General features: G+C 44.0%; 1 pseudogene and 2 gene segments (V, D, J or C); all 3 read right to left on the bottom strand.

Annotated features, from left to right (window-relative positions):
• Nucleotides 1-1,374: 1,374 nt before the first annotated feature.
• LOC100971658 (probable non-functional T cell receptor beta variable 7-1) lies at nucleotides 1,375-2,595 on the bottom strand (annotated as a pseudogene).
• A 10,446-nt stretch (nucleotides 2,596-13,041) lies between these two features.
• LOC100970975 (T cell receptor beta variable 5-1-like) lies at nucleotides 13,042-13,666 on the bottom strand. The segment is given in 2 exon segments: nucleotides 13,042-13,457; nucleotides 13,585-13,666. Coding segments are annotated over 2 exon segments (465 nt in total).
• Nucleotides 13,667-19,695: 6,029 nt separating this feature from the next.
• Nucleotides 19,696-21,616, bottom strand: LOC100970640 (T cell receptor beta variable 4-1-like). The segment is given in 2 exon segments: nucleotides 19,696-21,340; nucleotides 21,451-21,616. Coding segments are annotated over 2 exon segments (474 nt in total).
• Nucleotides 21,617-22,559: the final 943 nt, after the last annotated feature.

The following is a 22,559-nucleotide window of genomic DNA, read 5'->3' as shown; positions in this document are numbered from 1 at the left end:
TAATAGGATCATCATTGTATCAGAAAACATTCCAGTGATGTCTTTGTAAACTGGATATCTGTGAGGGTGGGGCCATGCCTAGTAGCATTTGTCAGTTCCTATGGTATCAACATAGCCACTATGGCAGATTTCAAGATGTCATCATGGCTTCATTCAATGAGGATTTGGGAAGGGTTTGCCTATTTGGCTCTTCTGAATCATGCAAGCTGGCTCCAGCACATTCCCAGACTCAGGAGCATAGCTTTCAATCTTGTTCAATCCTTCATACTCAACACCCTTAAAACGAGTTACCAGCGACTATAGCACAGCCTGTTGTTTTCGTGATAGGATAAGAGTGTGTGTCCCTAGTTCTTAGAGTGGACAAAGGGGTGTTTGTGCAGAGAAAGGATTGCCAAGTCCTCTGAAGCTGCTGAGATCACAGAACACAAGGCTATGCCAACTGGTTTGAAAGCTTCTAGACTTTGATTCAAAATAATTTTATGGACATTCTGCTTTTGTTCAACTAAAAAATTCACCTCTGTTAGCATTTTCCCAGAATGTAGTCCAGTGTTATTAACTCTAGTCACTTTGTTGTATAAAAGATTTTTAAACTTCTTCCTCCAATCTGAGTGAAATTTTGTATCCTTTGACCAGCATCTCCCCAGCACCCCATCTCCACCCCAGCCTCTGGTAATTACTGCTCTAGTCTTTTGATGTGACTTAATTTCCCTGAGGTCTTTAACTCAAGAAGACAGGGGTATTTTCTTTATAATAATGCTTATATTACTTTTTGTTTTCTTTATTTTTTCAAATATATTATTTGTTATGAATATAAATGAGTATATTGTAATAAAATCTTCCATCTCTCTGTGGGTGAAGCTACAGTTCTCATTTCATTAGAGCAGGGCTTGTATTTCTTCTTTTTTTAGCTATTAATAAAATATTCCCTTTATGCCCTTGTATGTTCACCCTCAGTGTAGGTAGGAAACCCTGCCCACCTTTTTTACATCTTTTTTCAGCAACAGTGTTTACAGCTGTGGTCTGAATTCTGTTCAAGCCTAAGAATCAGAGCTGGTCCACTATTGGGAGCGTGGGTCTCAGGAGTCATGTGGATAAAGGTGGAAAAAGATGGACACAAGGTCTTAGGAAGTCCTTGAAATAGCATCCGAAGGTCAGGGAATTTCCATCTGTGCCCAGGGTGTCCTCACTCCCAGGAGACACAAGGTAACAGCAAGGAGTGATTTGATGATGGCAAAATTGTAATGGGTTCAGAACAATCCCTGCCAAGGACCATCATTTGCTAGAGAAAGACGTTCGGTGTCTGCGGCACCACAATATCCAATAACTGAATTTGGGGAACTATAATTTTCCAAGGAGCTATGCAGGACCATGCACTTCTGTCCTGGCTGGGTCTGGAATATTCTATCTTAACCTTGGTGTATGGGGCTGTCTCTGAGGACTCCCATAAACCCATGATCCATAATTATGTCAGCTTTGGTCACAGCATGAAATTTAGAATATGTGAACTGTAGCTTTACCCAAAGAGAGGTGAAGGATTTTTATTACAATATACTTATTTATATTTGCAATAAACACTATATTGCAAGATATAAAATAACAAAACAAAAATAATATAAGCATCATTATAGAGAAAATTCCCCCATCGTGTTGAGCTAAAGACCTCAGGGAAATTACTTCAAATTCAAAGACTAGAGCAGTAATTAGCAAAGGCTGGAGTAGAGATGGACTGTTGGGAAGATGTTGGTCAACAGATACAAAATCTCACTCAGATAAGACGAAGATGTTACAAAGATCTGTTATACAACAAATGACTAGAGTTAGCAACAGTGGATTGTATTCTGGGAAAATGCTAACAGAGTACATTTTAAGTATTCTCACCACTGGAAAGGATAAGGATTGAGGTACTGCATATGTTAATTAGCTAGATTTAGTCATTGCACTATGTACATACATTTTTAAACGCAGGTTGCATGGTATACACATATACAACTCTTATCTGTCAGCATTCAGGTTCTAGAAACCCCATTTCCTAGGGAACCAAGCTGACACTGGAGCAGTAGTGCTGTGGCTGAGCTGCTGGCACAGAGATACACGGCCAAGCCCCCTGCTGTGTGCGCTGGAACTTCAGAGTACAGATGGATGCCTCAGGCCTCTCTGCAGAGAACCGATCACGGGGAAGCCCTGATTTGTCTGCTGCATCCTTGCCTTGGAAGTAAATTGGAAACTCCAGGCCCTGCCCCAGGCTCTGTCGGTACCAATAAAGGGCATTATGACCTGAAATTGGATCATATCTGAGAGCTACATCCTTTCCCTTATTTGCTACCTTGTGTCTCAGGGACTGGGAGACTCCAGCACCTGTGTGATCTGTGGAGACAGAAATTGGGAACTGAATGAGAAAAACAACTATAATCTCTCTCTCTCTCTCTCTCACACACACACACACACACATCTCACACACATACACACACACACGCACACAGGAGACTGCTTGGCGTCTGAGGAATCACCTGCTCCCAGGAGACATATGGCTGCCCAGCAGAGGAGCCTGGTGCCCATGGCAGGGTCAGGGCAGGATGGGAGCTTTACCAGATCAGAGTCACTGTGAGTAGGAGCAGAGGAGGAGGGATGTCCTTGTTCCCACACAGAAGGTCCCATAGTGACATCACATCCTCTCTCAATCCATGCAATGACAGGAACAAAGGATTTATTTTAGGACATACTTAAATGACTCCTTTAAATATTTATGAGTTCCTTGCTTTTTGCTTGTTTGTTCTTTGAGACAGAGCCTTGCTCCGTTGCCCAGAATGGAGTGCAGCAGTGTGATCTCGGCTCACTGCAAACTCTGCCTCCCAAGTTCAAGTGATTCTCCTGCCTCAGCCTCCTGAGTAGCTGGGATTACAGACTCACACCACCATACCAGGCTAATTTTTGTATTTTTAGTAGAGACGGGGTTTCACCACATTGCCCCGGCTGGTCTCAAACTCCTGACCTCAAGTGATCCGCCCACCTTGGTCTCCCAAAGTGCTGGGATTACAGACGTGAGCCCAGCACTTTCGGAGGCGGAGGCAGGTGGATCATGAGGTCAGGAGATCGAGACCATCCTGGCTAATATGGTGAAACCCTGTCTCTTCTAAAAATACAAAAAATGAGCCAGGCGTTGTGGCGGGCGCCTCTATTCCAAGCTACTTGGGAGGCTGAGGCAGGAGAATGGCTTGAACCTGGGAGGCGGAGCTTGCAGTGAGCCGAGATTGCGCCACTGTACTCCAGCCTGGGCAACAGAGCGAGAATCTGTCTCAAAAAAAAAAAAAAAAATCCTTTTTAACAACATCAATGCATGTATCATCGCTTTGGGCTCTCATGCTGTCTGGACCCGGAGGCCTCACGCTGCATCTCTGAGTTTATCTCCTCATCCCACAGCCACTCCTCTGTCTGCTGGGCATGTTCTCTAGGATGTGTCAACAGCTCCGCCAACACAAGGCACCAAAAGGTGAGCTCATTGTCTTTCCTGCAAGTCAGAGTCCCCTGTGCCATCCCCATTGATGCCCCAGCCTCCTCCATCCCCCCAGTCACACGTGCCCAATGGGGCTGTCCCATCACATGGGTTCCCTCACGAGCGGCACCTCATGCCTCTCTTCTGGGGCCACTTCCCATCTTTGTTAACTATAATTCAGAAAGGATACCTTGGTGACAAACTCACCGCGTTTTTTCTTTCTCTATCTATAAATATATTTACCTCAATCTCAATATTTAATGAATGAGAATTATAATTCTGACTTGATGCTTATTTTTAATCTCCTTTCTTGACTTTCACTGTTCCTTTCAGTCTATTCTGCTGGGAGATAGTTATCTTTTGGGCTACTTTTAAAATCTTTTCTTTGTCATTTGTGTTCCGCAATTTCACCATAACATATGTATTCATCTACTTCATATTCATTTAACTTGTTGAAACAGAGGATTTAGGTCCTGAAACACGTCTTGAAAATTCTCAGCTAATGTCTCATAATTATCACCTATCATTCTCTCTACTTTCTCTTTGTGACACTTCAATCATGTGTAAGAAAAATGGGAAGTTCCAACAAAATATTATATATACCCTAATACACTAGAACCCACAAGCGTTTTATTCCTTATCCCTTACCTTTTCTTGTTTCCTGTTTAATTTTCCGTGCTGCATTCTAGGTAACTTCTTCAGATCTGTCTTTGACCTCAGTAACAATCTCTTTTGAAGCATGTCATCTTTTCTTCATTTCCATTTTGTTTTCAATGATAATCTTAATCGTTACTGTATTCTCTTTGATTATTTTTTAATGTTTCCTTGATTATTTCTGACAGTCTTCTTTTTCATGTTCACATATCAATTCGCTTTTGTATTCCTTTAAATATAGCTCTTTAACTTTTATATCTTTTTATGGCAAAATTCCTTGTCTTCATACATTTCAATTGCTTATTGTTTCTACTCACTTTTCTTCATTGGTTCTTGCTTTAGTTGTCTTAATAGTGGGAATATATTTACCTGACATTAATCTGTGGGATTTCAGAGAGTCCTGCATTGAGAGTGCAGAACGTCCAGTCCATAGCTTTTCCAGCTGTCTCCAGTCTTATCCCAAATGCACGGGGCCAAGAATTGTCTGCTGCACTCTGAGTTGCCAAACACACTCCTGGCTTTGGTTCCTGGGATCAGAACACGCTCTCAGGACAGTCACAATGTTCCCTCCAGAACACAGTTCTCATTTTTGTTATTTTTCATGACACCTTCTCCAGAAATTAGCACCTATAAGGCTGTGTAGTCATGACTTTCCCTACCTGTTCTTCCAAGAAAAATTTATATAAATACATTTTCAATAAAAAAACTCCTAAGTCTAAAGATATTCCCTCTTCTTTCCTTTTTGGTTCCTAACCCAAAACTTTAAAAAATAACTTAGATATTAGAATTATATAATGTAGACTTTACCCTCATTGAGTTTGAAGAACATATGATATTTAAAATTGGAAACTCCTAGACGAACTGACAAACTGGCTTGCACAACGAATGGTCCAACGCTTGTTCAACAAGCGAGTGCCCTTTGAAGAGCTCATAGCAGAGCATCTCAGGCACAGTTAACTCTAGATTTCTGCCAGGGTACAGCAGACCTGGAGTGTTCCTGTTATTGGTTCATCCACCCGCTCATCACTCAATCAGCCTGTCATTCATTAACTCATCCATTATCTGTGAAACAGGTCTCCCTTCATGCCAGGAACAGCTGTTGGTAAATGTAACAAGCACAGCCTTCCCCTTTATGGAGTTTAAAATCGACATGAGCGGAAAAATATCCAGACAAGTAACTGGAAAACTCCAACTGTGCTCAACTCTATTGACTAACAAGCACATGTTACCACCAGTGCTTATAACAGAAAAATTGATCTCAGCTGGGAGGCAAGGGCATGCTTCCCACAGGAGGGCTGATCATGCTGAGATCTGAAGCACAGGTAGGAGTTGGCCACTGCAGAAAGGAAGCCTCCAGCCCAGGGCAGAGAAAATGGACTTTGAAGTCTCTGTGATGGGAAGGAAGGAGGCACAGAAGAGGGGCTCCCCTCATGGCTGCTGTGGAGAGGTGTGGGGAAGTGAGGGGAGGAGAGACCCAGCAAGGCCTTGCAGGGTGACTGCCCAGATGGGAAAGGTGGGCCACAGGAGAGACAACATGAGGGTGGGGGCTGGGGGAAACCCTAGAGAGAAGAAGCAACATGGTCCCCAGGGAGAGACGAGAGTCTAGATGGATCTGAAATACAAATCCTGTTTCATCCTGGGGGCCTCAGACCCATGATGATGGGGTTTCAAGTTTCCTGGTGCAGAGAACTCTGCCCAGGGCATCACTGAGTCTGGGGTGAGGGAGGAGGGCAGAGCCTCCCTGCCTTTATGTGCAGAGAGGAGATGGCCGTGCAGCGCTGTGGCTTCACTGCTGGCACAGAAGTACACAGATGTCTGGGAGGGAGCAGCTGACTCCAGCCTGAGCGAGAACTCCCGTTTGTTTAATCTGGAGACATTGTAGCCATCGGGGACTTCTCCTTTGTCAGTGGTACCCTCACCAACTGAGTAATAAATCAGCCTCAGCCCCATGCCTGGGTCTTGTCGATACCAATACATGGAGTTATGGTTCATATCCTGGGCACACTGCAGTGTCATGCTCTGTCCTGTCTTCAGGACCTGGAATTTTGGGGTCTGAGTGACACCAGCATTCACTGGACCTGCAGAGAAGAACAAAGCGATGCTGCAGCTACAATGGAAACAGGCTGGGCCTTGAAATCCACACCTGGGGCCCTGCCCAGGACTTACTTGCCCACAGGAGAGAAAAGGCCACACAGCACAGGAGCCCGATGCTCATGGCAGGTGCTACAGGATGGAGGGGTCTTCTGGGTCTGTGCATCGGTGATAGGGGAACAGGACTCTCAAGGGGGTCATTCTGAGACTTCATTCTCCCTGCCTGGGCCCCAGAGCCTTCCTATCAGGAGAGGCCACGCCCCTTCCCCAGATGGTCAAATTCAAGATTCATGCACCGGTGAACCGTTTGAATGGGAAGAATGCCTTTGTCTGAATTGACACAGCCTTACGAGTTTTTCTTAACCTCTTTGGAAGCAGTTTGTAACTCAATGGAACTCTTATCCCTGTGATGATATAATTCCTCATTCATACACTGGTGTCAGTTATCTAAATATTTCTCTAATTTAGACTCTTAGGGAAACTTCCATGTCTTCCTGGTGTTTTTGCCTCCTGTGTCCCAAATACCCCTTCAAGTATCCTTTTCTAATTTGCTTAATTGACCATAATCCTGTTTAAAATCCTTTGTCTATATTGGTTTTCTCTGTTACCAAGTTTCCAAATCCCAGGTGCAGGCTCATCACCATTGGAGGAGTCGTTTTGCTCTGTTTCTTTTCAATTCACCGACAGATGGGACTCCTGACAAGCCCAGCTGAGCACCTTCAGCTCCACCCAGGGCTCTTGCTTTCTGTGCCTGGGGTGAGACCGTAGCAGGCAGAACCACCTCACGCTGCTGACTGTCCTCTCTGTGTGGATGATAGTGGCTGCCCAACGCTGCCCATGATCTGTGGGCACAAAGGTGTCTTGATGTGTGAGGGATGTGGGGAGAGGAGAGAAGAGGTAGGCTCCAGGATAAGAAAAAGCGCTCTCATTTTATTTGAAGTGTCATATTTCATAGGGAATATTCCCTTGGTCAGGATTCTCACCACTAATTCAGTAACAATTAAAAAAAAAGGCCGGGCGCAGTGGATCACGCCTGTAATCCCAACACATTGGAAGGCTGAGGTGGGCAGATCATGAGGTCAGGAGTTCAAGACCAGTCTGACAAACATGGTGAAACCCCGTCTCTACTAAAAATACAAAAAAAAAAAAAAAAAATTAGCTGGTCGTGGTGGTGCGCACCTGTAATCCCAGCTACTTCAGGAGGCTGAGGCAGGAGAATCACGTGAACCCGGGAGGCAAGGTTGCGGTGAGCCAAGATTGCACCACCACACTCCAGCCTGGGCAACAGAGCAAGACTCCGTCTCAAAAAAAAAAAAAAAAAAAAGGAAAAAAAAAACCGTATTTTAGTGCACAGAGCCCCACACTTAAAGAGATCCCTGTTACTGTAACACTGTCATGATCTTCAACTTCCTTACAATATTTGAGCAAAGAGCTGCCAGTAAGTCACATTGCCGGTCCTGAGTACACGGTTTTGTTTCATATTCTGCTCACCTCCTCTTGTGCTAGTTTCCTTTTGGCAAAAGCACATGACTGGAGTCTGAGTCACTCAGCATCCATGGTGTTTAGGAGAGAAGGACACAGAAATTGAAGTCAGAGCAAAGGGCCACCTGGTGCTGAAATTCACAGCCAGGATGTAACAAGTTCGTGAGTGGGTGCCCTGTCTGTGTCCAGGCTAGACCAGGAGACAGAGAAACACACAATGTAGGAGCCTGCTTACCAGGGCAGAAAAGGGCATTTCCTAGCTCAAGGCTTAGGTTTTATGAATTGGACACTTAGTGTCAACACAAACAGAACCTTTCTCCCAGTGTGACATCATCTCTCAACAAGGTCACTATTACTGTATTTTGTTTGGCCCCAGGGCACTCAGTGTGTGAACACAAAGCTCAGCTGCATGTGTGTCTGATGAAACTCAAAATATTTCCCTTAAAGATGATTAATTTTCGCCAAAATATCATTACAAAATAATTGGAGTGAATGAGCAGATAAGAAAAGAAATGAAAGAAAATGAATAAATAAACTTTGTAAAATCAGTCTGTACCAGGTTAGAAGACCTTTTGAGGTTGTTTCATCACAATATCCATCTCCAGATAGAATTGTCCCTAATGTGGATCTGGTAGCTCACCTGGCTTCAACCCCTTTTAAAACCATAAAACTTTTCAGGAGCTCCTCATTCTGTTAATTATTTGGTTACGTATAACCGATCTGTTTATTTAAAATGTGTAATGCTTATATAACTTATATATCAATAATACTGAGTTTTAAATGCCTGAGGAGGGATATATGCTACATTCTCTAGTTCATACTTTCAAAGTAATCATCACGCATATATATTTCCATTTCTGTGGCTTCCTGAGTCCTCACCCTAAGATTTCCAGGCAAAATGTGTCTTTAACTGCCTTTGGGCATTGGCACAGTGGAAGAGGCTGCCCGAGACTAGCAAAGGAAATAAAAATAGCTAGATTTCTACTATATGCTAAATATTTTATGGTATTGGGGTATTGGCTGGGCGCGGTGGCTCACACCTGTAATACCAGCACTTTGGGAGGCCGAGGTGGGCAGATCATGAGGTCAGGAGATCAAGACAATCCTGGCGAACACTGTGAAATCTCATCTCTACTAAAAATACAAAAAATTAGCCGGGCATGGTGGTGCATGCCTCTAATCCCAGCTACTTGGGAGGCTGAGGCAGGAGAATCACTTGAACCTGGGAGGCGGGGGTTGCAGTTGGCTGAGATCATGCCACTGCACTCCAGCCTGGGCGACAAAGCAAGACTCTGTATCAAAAAAAAAAGAAAGAGAAAAAGAAGAAAGAAATTCTATTTGAGTATAGTAAAATAACAATAAATAGTGAAATTATTATTTTTTTGAAGTCTTCGCTATGAAGCAGAATTGAACTTCGAATGAATGTGCATTCATATACTCAGTGCTTACTGTTCTGCAAATAACCCTGCCACTCCTGTGACAGATGGTTTTGCAGAAACAATAAGATACTATACATTTAATATTCAGACCTTAAATGTGGTATATGCATACAATGGAATATCATTAAGCATTAAAAAGAAGAAAATCTGGCCATACATGACAATGTGGCTAAACCTGGAGGACATTATGCTGAGTTGAAAAAGTCAGGCACAGAAAGACAAATACTACATGATTGTGCTTACATGAGGCAACCTAAAAGTCAAACTGATGTAAGTGAAGATGAAAATGGTGATTTCCAAGGTCTGGGAAGTGGGGGAAATGAGCGGCTGCCGCCAGTGGCTACAAAATTTCAGTAAAGAAGAATCAGGAAGTTTTAGAGATCTGCTGTCCAACCTTGTGTCTGTAGATTATGATACTATATTGTACATTTAAAAATCTGTTTAAAAGATAGCCTTAGGTTATTAAACTAAAAAGTTGGCAGAAAAAGGTGTAGGTGGCTAAAGAAAGAAAGAGAAGAAAAAAAGGAAATCTGTATAATTCAGAAACTGAGCAAACGTCTTTGAATAAGTTAAAAAAAATTAATGCAAACCTTAATACTCTAAAAAGTAAGAAACATTTATTATTCTTTCAAGCTTGTCTTTTTTATTTTCATTTGTTCTTTTTTATTTTGCTTTTTATGTCATAAAATATTTATACAAAGAAAGGATCTCCAAACATATATTAAATAAAATAATAACTAATGAATAACAATTTTTCTTGTTACTTTTCCTCAAGGTAGATTGTATCAGTTACAATGTGTACAGTGCAGATAATTTCATCCTTCTGTTTTGCTTCAGTGAAAGGTGAATGGATATGCTTGGCCTGGAAGTCACGTGTTCCTTGGACTTGTCAGGGAAGAGGTTATAATGGTCACATATGAGGCATGACCTTGTGCTCCTGCTAATTGGACCTGGAAAGGGGAAGCCAGATGAAGGGACAGATATACAGAGTCGGGGGACGGGGCTGGTGCAGAGATGTTGGAGGAAAACACCTCAGCCAATTACTTAATATGAGACCCGGAACAGCTGCTTTCCTTCAGATGTATAAACAGGTGAAATCATACCTACCTTACATGATTTCAGTGAGCATAAAACCAGATCACATACAGAAACAACAGGAAGTGTCTGGAGAAAAAGCCTGTCAGCTCACCAGGACCTGAGCCCCTCTGGCTGGCAGCACCCTCCTCAGGGTCACTCCCTGAGTGGGGCTAAGAAAGTGTCACCCAATTCCTTGGGGTACAGTCCTTTTCCAGGTACTCTCTCTGCAGGCCACTCCTGCCTTGTTCACCCATTGAAAGACTCAGGCTCAGCAGCTCCATGCAGCCTTCCTGTCCCGCACAGCCCCTCAACTAAAGGGGAGGTGGCTGGTCACAGTCCCCGCATGCCCACATCACACCTCACTTTCCTCTGCCCACCCTATCCCTGTCCTGACACTGATTCCCAGCCCTTGCCACCCCAGCCCCTACACCCTCCTCTGCCCATGCAGAGGCAGAAACACTCCCTTCTTGGTGCCAACCCTGGCCCTACCTTTCCCTGGGCAGTCCCAGGCCAGGACCTACTCTAATTTCCACCTAATCTCCTGATGTCAGCAGGCAGCCAGGCATTCCCTTCCGCCCTCCTTTCCTGGCCACCCTTCCACCCCTCCCCAGGTTTCCCTGCAGCATAGTGGGGCCACAGCGCCCCCAAGTGGCCAACATTCCACAGTCCCATGGATTCACACCTTCTGACCTGATGAGCTCAGGATAGTCCAAGTCAGGAACACGGTTGCCCCCACTCCAACCCCTGCAGCCCCCATTCTTTCACACACCCTGTCTATTGCTTTCCCGGAAGGGTTGATTTAGGGTGGAACTTCAAACTCACCCTTGACCAGTGGAGACAAAAGGACACATCTTGATTGCACAAGAAATTACTGTTACATTATTGCAATGAGCATCCTAAGATGGAAGAAAGGAGCCAGAATTATACAGGCCGCAGGATGAAAGTGTGACAATATCAAGCCAATCTGGGCTGAAAATACTACATTGCAGAGCTCCCTTTGATTAGTCAGATGCACATCTTTTCACACATTGCATTTAGTTTAATTATTCACAAATTTTAGCTAGCACATTTTATAAAAAGGATTTTTTGATTTTACAAATTTATTTCTGAATGTATAAAATCTTGAAATAAACTATCTTATCAGCTATAACTTAGGCAGATTCCGTTAGGTCTGCTATTTTCTATCCTTACCTAGAAGTGCCTAGGAGCTCTGCCAGTGATCCAGCACCTCATAAAATGCCACCAGGGGAGAAACTTCTATGTCAGTGAGTATCCACAAGAAAACACACACACACATTCACACTCACAAACACGTAATATCTTTTCATTGTCAAGGATGATAAGATTCCATTACTGAGCAAAGCTAGTTTTTTTTTTTTCAATGTTGTAGATTGATTTCGGTTGATTTCATCAAGGATGATTAAGAAGCACCTTTGACTATATTCCACCCTCACCAAATCTCTAAAAATGTGGCTGTGGAAAGTGTGGTTATGGTGAGGAAGTTTTTTACAGGATTATGAGTCTTTATAAATATTACTGTACCATAATTTTCTTTCTTTAGTGATTCTTCAGTCAGCCTAAATAACATAATTTTCTTCACTCCAAAAGAACAGTTGCAAATTCCAGCATTAGATACCCTTTGGGAACTTGACAGCACTGGTCATCAATCCTGACTGTGAAGACACAATTGCTAGGAATATTACAGAAGTTACATGAAATACTAAGACTATTCATAATCATTCTCCATGATATTTCATGTAGAGTCCCTTGTAAAGAGAAGACAGTAATTAATCACACTCCAGGATTCTGTATGAGAGGGCAATAACTTATTAGTTTTGCAAACATCAAAGAGTATCAATTGTATGCTTGGCTTTAAAATAAAGGAAAGAGAGTGATACAGTACAGTCCCAGGGAATGTCACAGTAAGAAGTGAAGAGGAAGGCAGGTGTGAGCCTGTCCTTGACAGATGATCAGTATGTGGCCCCGTCTTAGGAGAACAAAGGTCCTCCCAGGCCATGGAAACAGTGAGGACAAACGCAGAGGATGTAGAGACTGCTGAGTTTTAGAAAATGTTCAAAGAGCATTTGGTCATAGAAGGTAATTGGATTTGGGAGGTGAGTGTCAGAAAGGAATCCCAGGGTTGCAGAATTTATTTGGGGGGAAACTGGAAAGTATTTGCCCCTTTAGGAAGAAGGGTGACTTTACCTTCCTCTGTGTTTTGGGAAGTACCTGACTGTGGCCTGAGGAGTCAAGATCAGGGCTGGAAGAAGGAAGACAGCAGAAGCAACTCCGGGGCTCTCACAATGGCCAAGCGGCTCTTTGGTGATGCCTCCGACTGGGACCGGCTACCACGTGATTCCAGTGGCTATAAGAACTTTCCTTATTTTTTCTAGGTATTGAAAACTTTGGGGGTGGGGGATAGAGAGTTCATGGTGCACAGAATACCACTTTTCATCACCTTCTGCTCTATCTCTATTTTCAATCATCTTTCGTTTTCTCTCTACTTGACTTTCCCAAAACCTCAATTTCTTCTCCCCAAGTTGTATAAAGCAAACCCCGTGACTCTCCCTTCTACACTACACTGTTATCAACAATCTTGACCACAAAATTAAATCCCTTGTCCTGAAAAAGAGTGCGCCAGCTGTTAAATTACACACATTTCCTCTACTCCTGTAGCTTACAGTGTCGGCAAAGAAGGTAATGCTGCAGTCAACCTACGGAAGCAGCACCATCCTCTGAGCAGGCTCTCTTGGCCTTGTTTTCCCCAGCCCTAGTTGCAGAAAGCCCCAGGCTGTGGATCCTAGCATTCTAAATTGCCTTTCTTTCTCCCTGCAGTCCCCAGGTTCTCACAGATATGTCAGGGCTGAGGTTGCTCCACATTGGGCCAGGGAGGTTTGTGCACAGAATGTGGTTGGCTTTGTAGGGCTGTGCCAAGCTGCTGGCGCAAAGATAAAGGGCCGAGTCCCCCAGCTCCAAGGTGCTCACATTCATCTCAGAGCGAGAGTTAGAGAACTGGCGCCCTGAGAATCGACCAGGGAAGTTTCCTTTGTTTCTCTGTGTCTCACTGAAGTATTCGAAGAGGAACTGAAGGCCCTGTCCTGGGGTCTGTTGGTACCAGGATACACTCCTATGCCCAGAGATAGGGGAGCAGCTCAGTGTCACTTGCTGTCCTCTCGCTTTGATCAGATATCTTGGAGTTTGAGTGACTCCAGCCTCTACTGGGCCTGTGGGAAAAGCAGATGGAGAATGAGCACCGGAGACAGCCTGGTGATGCCTCCCCATGGTAAAGTGGAAGACACAAGGGTGAGGACAGGCTCAGAATGGGGTGCTATCCTGTCTGCAGGGACTCACCTGCTCCCAGGAGACAAAGCAGCACCCAACAGAGCAGCCTGGAGCCCATGGCACAAAGGGGCAGGCAGCACTGTGTCTGTGCTCCGGGCTTGGTCCTCCTGGGAAAGAGCTAAGTTCTCAGCCTTGCTTTTCCTGGTGGGAGGGGCATACTGTGATGTCACTGTCCTATGTCCTCCCCTTGCAGGCCTCCTGAGGTCCACTGCTCTCTGTTCTGCACAGCAGAATCCACTGGGCCTGTGAGGGAGGGAGACAGAGGCTAGGGCAAGAACACAGGAGGGAGCCTGAGGGTGCCTTGGATGAGGCGTGCTTCAGAGACATCCCACCTGTGCCAAGGATTCACTTGCTCCCAAGAGACAAAGGTCTTCCCATCAGAGGTACCTGGAGCCCATGGCCAGGTGGGATAGAGCTGGTCAGGTGTCACCCTGCGAGGGATACTTGTCCTCTGAGAGCTGGGGTTTTGGGCATCGCGTCTCTGAATGGATGTTAGGCTGTGATATCACTACTCTGATGTCATCTCTGCAGGTTCCCATGCATCCTGCCTTCCTTGTTATGCCCCTGGCTTACCCGATCCAGGACCTCTGCTTTGTGCTGTTGATACTCTCACATACCATGTGGGGCTGGACTGAGGTTAGGCTGCATGTCCCCCCCACAGTTCCTTTGCTTTTCCTTCCAGGCAGTTGTTCCTCTATCTGCCCCTGCCCTGGACATGCAGGTTGTCCCATCCCAGCATGGGACACCCCATCTTCATTCTCCCTCTTTGGCTCACAGAGGCTTCCTAACCCACGCGTAGCTGAAGTGCATGGCTCCCTGATGAGGGGCACACCTGCAGTTTTATGTATCCGTCATCACATTTTTTAGTGAGCACAAACATCAAGCAAGGCTGCTCCTTAACCCTCCCTGTCCCAGGCTCCTGGCTCTGTGCACGCCCCAGAGACATTTGGAGCTCAGTGGTTCCACAGCACCCCCATGTGGCCCACTGCGCGGTAACCAAGATTTTGCCATTGTTAGTGGACTGAATATTGATGCCCCTCCAAAATACAACCCCCAGGGAGACAATATTTGACGATAGGGTCTTTATAGAGAAAATTATGTTTACATGAGTTTAAAATAAAAGTGGAGCCCTGATCCAGTATGATTAATGCCCTCTGAGATGAGACACTTGATGTCTGGCTTGTTCTCTCTCCACCATGTGAGGATTCAACTGGAAGAGGGTGCTCTGCAAGCCAAGAGGAGGGACCTCACCAGAGCCCCACATGCTGGCATCCCCATTTCATGCTCTGGAGTTGTGAAAAAAAAAAGATTTGTATTTAACCCATGCAGTCTGTGCTATTTGCTGTGGCTGTCTGAGCTGATGGAAACAGCCTTTCTAACATGGTGCAAGGGACATGGGACATATTTAAATTAGGAACGATTTCACCATCTTGACTATTATACTGTTTCTCTAGGGGAACTAAAAGAAACCCCCACATTTTAAAACTTATGTTCTTCAAGATCACTTTTTGCACTGTAAAAGGGAAAAAAGTGATAGAAAAGAAATGTTGCCTTTGAGAAAATGCTGATGAAGGAGATGATGCAAACCTGGCCTAGCTCAGGTAGGTGTGCTGCAGGAAGAACTGTGCCAGAATCACATCAAGTCATCCCGTCTCCCTCGCGGCAGGCAGACTCTCAGGGATCTGTGGGTGATTTATTATTAAAGTTCTTTTTTCTGTGATGACTCCAGCCAGCTTGCTCCAAGCAGACCTTTCAGACCACTCTGTGCTACATGCCAACTAATCAGCTTATCCAAAAATAAACAAAACAGTACCCACTGTTCCCATGCTGCTGGGGAATTTGTTTCGTTCCCATCATCTATACTCTCTCTTTTAGAAATCCTCTTTTTGCCTGAGTTCACTGACAATATCCTCTTGCCCATTTTCCCATATATGAGTAAAGATATGTGCAGAAAATGATTAAATTTCTAAGTTTCTATTTGTGGTTCTATACTTAGTAAGCTAAGAAGGAGAGGCCAGACTGGATTTAAAAAAGAAACATGAGACTAGGGAAAACAGAATCTGAGAAAGATTCTATTACAGAACCGCTATCCTTCACTTGCTACTTCTGATTTAGTTTATTTCCAATCCAAATTTCTTAAAATATCTACATTTGACATATCTGTTATCAAATTTTAAGAATAGTTACATATATACAGTAAATCTAGATATTGTCATTATGAAATTTCTTGATTTTTAAGTCCAAAGGCAAATGACCCCATGAGAAAGCAATGAAAAGAGATTCCAATCCAGCTGCATCTGACATTAGCGGTCACTAGCCAATGTGCCAGTGCGATATGATCAATGACCAGTACCTCTTCCAAGATGCCATCCAGAGAACAAAAATACCCTACTGAGGGAGGATTCATGGATATAAACCAGTTAAAATTCTCTCAAGTTCAGATGGCAGTGTTCTATAACTTAATACCTTTTATGGATTTTCTGCATACCTCACTCTCCAAAGAGAAGAATCAGCTTCTTTCATAATAGAAGCTGATTATCTGATGTGGTTTCTGATCCTAGGGAAGGTAAAGCTACTACACAAAATCATAAAAATATAAACTATCAATAGAAGTCACGTTAAGAAAAACTATGTATTTTTTACTTTTAAAGGAATACCTAAAATAAAATTGCTAGAATACTGGTCAATTCTTTACTAGAAAAAGAAACAAACAGATATTTAGATTGCTTCTGAGATGCCTCATATCCCATGATGAATAGCCATTATATTTCAAAGAAGAGGAGGCTTAGATAATATTATAAAGAAGTGCAAAAGACCAGCGCACTCGATCTGACTGCCCCTAAAATTGCAGACTTGTAGCATCTCCTGGCTTCTTCCTCAGGGGAGCCTGATGAGACAAGAAATAACTAAGAAACCAGAAACAAACTGAAAATCATGAGAATCTTCTGGGAAGACTGAAGCTATTTTGGGCCAGAGAATGAAGAGATGAGTGGTAAGTCCAAGACTGCAGTGAGAAAACAAACCGTGGACATTGGTAAAGCTCTGCCCTATCTGACTTCCTCCTTGCGTGGAGACAGTCTGATCTACATTTAAATTTCAGAAATCAGTAGGAGAAGCTAAGCGTGGTGGCTCATACCTGTATTCCCAGAACTTTGGGAGGTAAAGGCGGGAGGATCACCAGAGCTCAAGAGTTTGAGAGAAACCTGGCAACATAGCAAGACCTCATCTCTACCAAAAATGTAAACAAAAAAGTTAGCCAGTGGTGGTGGTGTTTGCCTGTAGTCACAGCTACTTGGGAGGCTGAGGTGGGAGGATTGCTTGAATCTCAGAGGTTGAGGCTGCAGTGAGCCATGATTGCATCACTGTACTCCAGCTTGGGTGACAGAGTGAGACCCTGTTTCCAAAAAAGAGAAGGTTCCCAGCTACTCGGGAGGCTGAGGCAGGAGAATGGTGTGAACCCGGGAGGTGAAGCTTGCAGTGAGTCGAGATCGCACCACTGCACTCCAGCCTGGGCAACAGAGCAAGACTCCGTCTCAAAAAAAAAAAAAAAAAAGAGAGAAGGTTCTGCTACCTCAATTCTTACACAGATAGAAACTTTAGAGGGAAAAATAACCAATGTAACCCCAGAAAATATAACTTGATTAGCAGCAGCTGACCAGTTACCTGGGTTATCATTAAGTGAGGTCAAATAAGCAAAAGAGAAACATAAAAATGTCAGATGTTAATCAAATAAACTACAATTAAAGTTAAAATATAAATGGAAATGACAATAAGAAAGAGAGAAATCTGAGAATCATGGTCACTGCAGGTCTCAGCAAAAGCTTCCCAGAGAAAAATAGGGAGCTAAGTAGAGAGCATGGCTACCTTGTACCAAGCAAAGGGGCTAAATGATTACCTGGCCCACAGTTGTGCTAATGATTTGAGAAAGTGTGTGGAGTAATTACAGATGGCAGAATCTAAGTTGAAAGCACAATATTAGGAAGCTGCATCTTCCATTGGAATGTGCGCTGGGTTTTCCTGCTTACTTCAATTTACAGGATTTCAGCCCAAATGAATCCATTTTCACCTCCATGGCCTTGCTCATGGAGTCCCTCTGTAACCACAATCGGGCATTATCATAGAACCCCACTTCTGCCTCTGGCTGAAATCAAGTGTTCCTGACTTGGTGAAGATGTTGCTCACTTTGCCCACCTTCTAAGGCAGGAGGAAACCCTTTCTTCACAGAAACTCCAAAGCCATTAAGCACGGACTTCTTTCTAGAGGTGACTAAATTTCTCTTTATGAGAACTTTTGTTTGTTCCTTCCAGCCTCAGAATTCTGTGAGAGCACAATCATATGAAGGGACATGTAGACAGCACTAGCCCTGTGCAATATACACATAAAACAAGATTTACTGGGGAAAACTCACAAGCAAGAAGCAGAAACACTGACTCAATTATCCACCCCTTCCTTTGTCCATGCAGAGATGTGCTTGGATAGGCATAGCTCCATGCATTGTGGAAAGTCTGCCAAAAGAAGGATCCATCACCATTCTGCCATATGTATTATGGAGACAGTGGGAGGTGCACATTTAAGGTCTACTCATGGTAGAATACATAGCAGGGGTAGCTTCTGGGCTGGCAAATTGTTTCGTGTGATTGGAGATTAGAGGTATACCCAAGCCAGTGTTGCGAGGGCTAGCTAGAAGCCTTTGCACTATCTCAATCTGACTGAATTAATTGTCTGCCAAATACTGATAAGGGTGAAGGTAGAGAGACAAAATTAAAGGAGACAGAAGGGTACTCTCATTTCATAGGGGTTGTGCCCAGGTACTATCAAGAAAGTGGAAAGGAAAATTTTCAGACTGAGGAAAAAGTTTCACAATACATATATCAGACTAGAATATTGTATCCAGATTATATAAAGGAGTATATATAATATAAAAAATCCTTTATATTTTATAAAGGATTCCTATAAATCAATATAAAAGATATATAATTTAACCTTTAAAACTGGGCAAAAGCATTAATAGGTATATGAAAAAGACATATCTGCAAATGGTAATAAAAACATTAAAATGTCCTCAACATCATTAATCCTTAGAGAAATGCAAATTAGAACTCCAATGAAAGATTAATATTATGCCAATAAATTCAACAGCAGACAAAATAAACAAATTCCCCAAAAAACACAATTACCCACTCAAAAAGTAGATAACTTGAATGTCCATAGGGATATTTAAAAATACATGTAGAAGTAGTTTTAAAAATTGAACTCATAATAATTAAAAGCATTTCCAGAAAGAAAACTCCAGGCCCAGCTTACTTTGTTGAAGAAATTGAGCAAGTTTATCAATTTACAAATTGTGAAGAATAAATAGTACTAATATTAACATAGAAGCAAAAATCCTTAACAAAAATAGTAAATTTAACTCACAATGTATAAAAAGATTAATATCTAATCAGTAGATGAGATTTGCCCCAGGAACGCATAATTGGTTTTATATTTAAAAAGCAATTAATGTAAGTCACCTTATTTAAAAATTATTTAATTCGATGCAAAAATTTTAAACAAAATACTGGCAAGCTGTATCCAGCAGCACATCAAAAAGTTTATCTACTGCAATCAAGTAGGCTTCATTCCTGGGATGCAAGGTTGGTTCAACATACACAAATCAACAAATGTGATTCACCACATAAACAGAACTAAAAACAAACCCAGATGATCATCTCAATAAACACAGAAAAGGCTTTTTGACAATCCTATTAAAATCTCTGTAAACCTCTAGCCAGCTTTATGACCCAGGAATGTCTTTCCCAAGACTCTAGGAACCATCTTTTTGAGATACAATCGTCAAGGAAGATAGAGGCCCTGTCTCCCAGTTTTTGTGGGAGAGTAGGAGCCTAATTTAGGATCCTAACTTTACTTAGGCAAAAGCCTAATTTTGACAACTAACTTAAGAGGCTGCTCCCCACAAGTTGTGAAGCTACCTCATTTCATAAAACTGTGAGAAGAATATCTTCTCTTTTGATACAGCACAGATGACCATATATCTTGAGATAGGGAATCTTTTGTCTCTATAATAAATGAATGAATGAATTAGTGAATGAAAACAGATAAACAGAACAGCCAGGACCCACTCTCCTCTCTAAAAGCTAATGTAGAGCTGCGCTCTGGAGGCATCAGGCTCTGAGCCTGATGATTGAACACATTGGGAATAAAGAGACCAAAGGGGGAAAAATAATCCTTCAAGTGTCAGTCTGGAGAGGCAATCCAGGGAGGCGCTGAGATCTGAAACCAACAAGGAGGCTTCCAGCCAAGAGAAGGAGAGTGGATGAGTCAGGAAACTTCTAGACCATGATCCATGGGCTCTGCAGCAAGGGGAGCAGACAGAGGCAAGTTTGCTGCCTGCAGGGTTCAGAGAAGGTGTCTGTGCATATGTGGAGCTTTGATCAGGGCTAGAATTCACAGTCTAGCTTTCAGTGTACAAATGAGAAATTAGAGAATAGACAAGCTGGAATATAGAGTAATAGAACTGGTGAAAATAGACACATATTTCTCAAACATATTTCCCAAAGGGTGAGTCTACTACTGTCCTCTCTAGCTGGCTTCTGCACTGGGACCCTTGCCTGGAAGTTCCTTCTCTGATTTCCCAGTGCTCAGTGCTGCTTGACTCTGCATGACAACAACATATGATGGAAGGGAACCATCCATCCCTTTGGAAGGGTCCCAAAGAAGAGTCATGGAAACCACTGGACATGAAGTGTCAGGAGAACACAGCTCCTCACAGGACGGTGTCTGACCCAGTGCAGGGTGTGCCTCTGTGGTGGCACAGGTGATTGTTTAGAGGGTTCTTATAAAATTTTAAGCTACACAATCCTTACAGCATGCTTGCTTTATTTCAGGAATTTTTTTTTTTTTTTTTTGAGACAGAATCTCACTCTGTCGCCCAGGCTGGAGTGCAATGTCACGGTCTCGGCTCACCGCAACCTCCACCTCCCGAGTTCAAGTGATTCTCCTGCCTCCTGAGTAGCTGGGATTACAGGCATATGCCACCACACCCAGCTGATTTTTGTATTTTTAGTAGGACGGGGTTTCACCATATTGGCCAGGCTGGTCTCAAACTCCTGACCTCATGATCCGCTCGTCTTGGCCTCCCAAAGTGCTGGGATTACAAGCATGAGCCGCCATGCCCGGCCTATTTCATGATTAAAAAAAAATTTTTTTTTAAACTAGATCTGAATATGTTTCTCTTTTTTCAAATCAGTTGACGGGGCAGAGTCACACTCAGGCAAAAGGAAACCCACACTCTAAATATGTGCATAGGATGTAAAGTTGCCACATGGATGAATTAGCAGGTGCTATGATGTTCTGAAGCTTCTGCCGGGGCTCTTGGAGGAAATGTTCACCCGAGCCCTCCGTGGCCCCCACGGCTTCCTGGCAGGCCCCGAAGGTTTCTGCGCAGGAAAGCGGTGACTCTGCAAGGCTGTGTCTTGGCTGCTGGCGCAGAGATACAGGGCCGAGTCTTCTGGCTGCAGGGCGTGTAGGTGAAGGTTTAAGAGAGAGCTGTTGGGGCATTCAGGTGAGAAGCGACTTGGCACACTTTCATTTATAGAGAGTTTCTCATAGCTGTAGACAAACATGAGCTCCGGTGGCTTCTTAGCTTTCTGCTTGTACCAATACATAGCCCTGTGCCCCATATGTTGTTCACATTTCAAAGACTTCTTATTTGTCATTCCCATGACCAGGTGTTTTGGTGTCTGGGTAACTTCAGTGTCTATGGGAACTGTAGGAGGAAAGGGACAAAATTCAGGCAGAGCCCAGGAAGAGGGTTGTTCCTGCAGCCACAAGGAAAAGGGTTGGAGTCCAAGGACAGACAATTTCAACCTAACTCACCTGCTCCCAGGAGACAGAGAACCGCACAGCAGAGCAGCCTGCAGCCCATGCTAGCCTCGGGTCTGAGATGGGGCCTCTGACTGGGGTCCTTTGGGCGAGGTGCTGGGCTCTGGTCTCCTTGGCCCTGGTTGGTGGTTTTTCTTGTGATGTCAGTGCTCCTGATAGTTTCCCCAGACCCAGGGGATGTTTCTTCCTGACTGCTTTACATCCTTTCTAAGTTCTGATAGAAGGTAGATTTGAATTTGCTGGGCTAGGATGAATCGGCTGGGGAGAAAGGGCAGAGCCGGCTTTTTACCCCCCAAGGATATTCTTCTGGCAGGGGCTCCTTTGCTCTCAGCTGCTTCCTAATTATGTGGATCCTCCCTCTATCTTTGTCTCCCTGTCTTTCAGGATCCCTCTCAACAACAGACCACTCCCATTCAAGGAATCTCCTTCTGTCCTGCGGGATCACATAAAACAGTGCCATTCAAAACGTCCCTTCCCTCAATGTCTAAGTGTGGTGGAGCCCTTTCTGCCCGGCTCTGTGGAGGGAGGGTGACTGCATGAACACGGATGCAGTGTGCACCAGCTCCCATCATTCAAGGGCATGACTGTGATGCCAACCAGCCACCAGGCACTGGGGAGGGAGCTGAGGGAGCATGAAAGGGATGAGCCACCCTCTGTCCCTGAAGTGGAGGGCATGGGGCTTGGCTGGGCTTAGAGCTGACATACACAGGATGCTGAAAAAGAACAACACAAGGTGTGTGAAGCAAAGCAAAGGGAAATCAGCTTGAAGCTGATGTTAGTGTGCTTGAGCTGAGTACAGCCATGCTCTCAGTTGAGGTACGGATGGCTCCCCATGGGCAAGATCCCTCCTGGCCCATCTCTCCTCTTACTCTCTATCCCTTCCCCAGGTCCCTGCCTCAGAGGTTTCACCAGAGCACAGCTCCTGCCTGTGGCCAAAACAGCATTTGGCCACTCACCGACCCAGTGTCAGCATCCAGATGGGTTCCACATGTCACAACCCTGAGCAGCAGAGAAGGGTTTGAAAGGCCAGGGGAGAATGAAGATGAAGGAGGTGTTGGCAACAACACAGAGAGTCAGCAGCCAGAACGCCAGGTATCCACACA

This window comes from Pan paniscus, chromosome 6 (genome assembly GCF_029289425.2).
Source record: "Pan paniscus chromosome 6, NHGRI_mPanPan1-v2.0_pri, whole genome shotgun sequence".
Taxonomy (NCBI): domain Eukaryota; kingdom Metazoa; phylum Chordata; class Mammalia; order Primates; family Hominidae; genus Pan; species Pan paniscus.
Note: the sequence above shows the minus strand (reverse complement) of the source record. Positions and strands in the feature narration are given on the sequence as shown.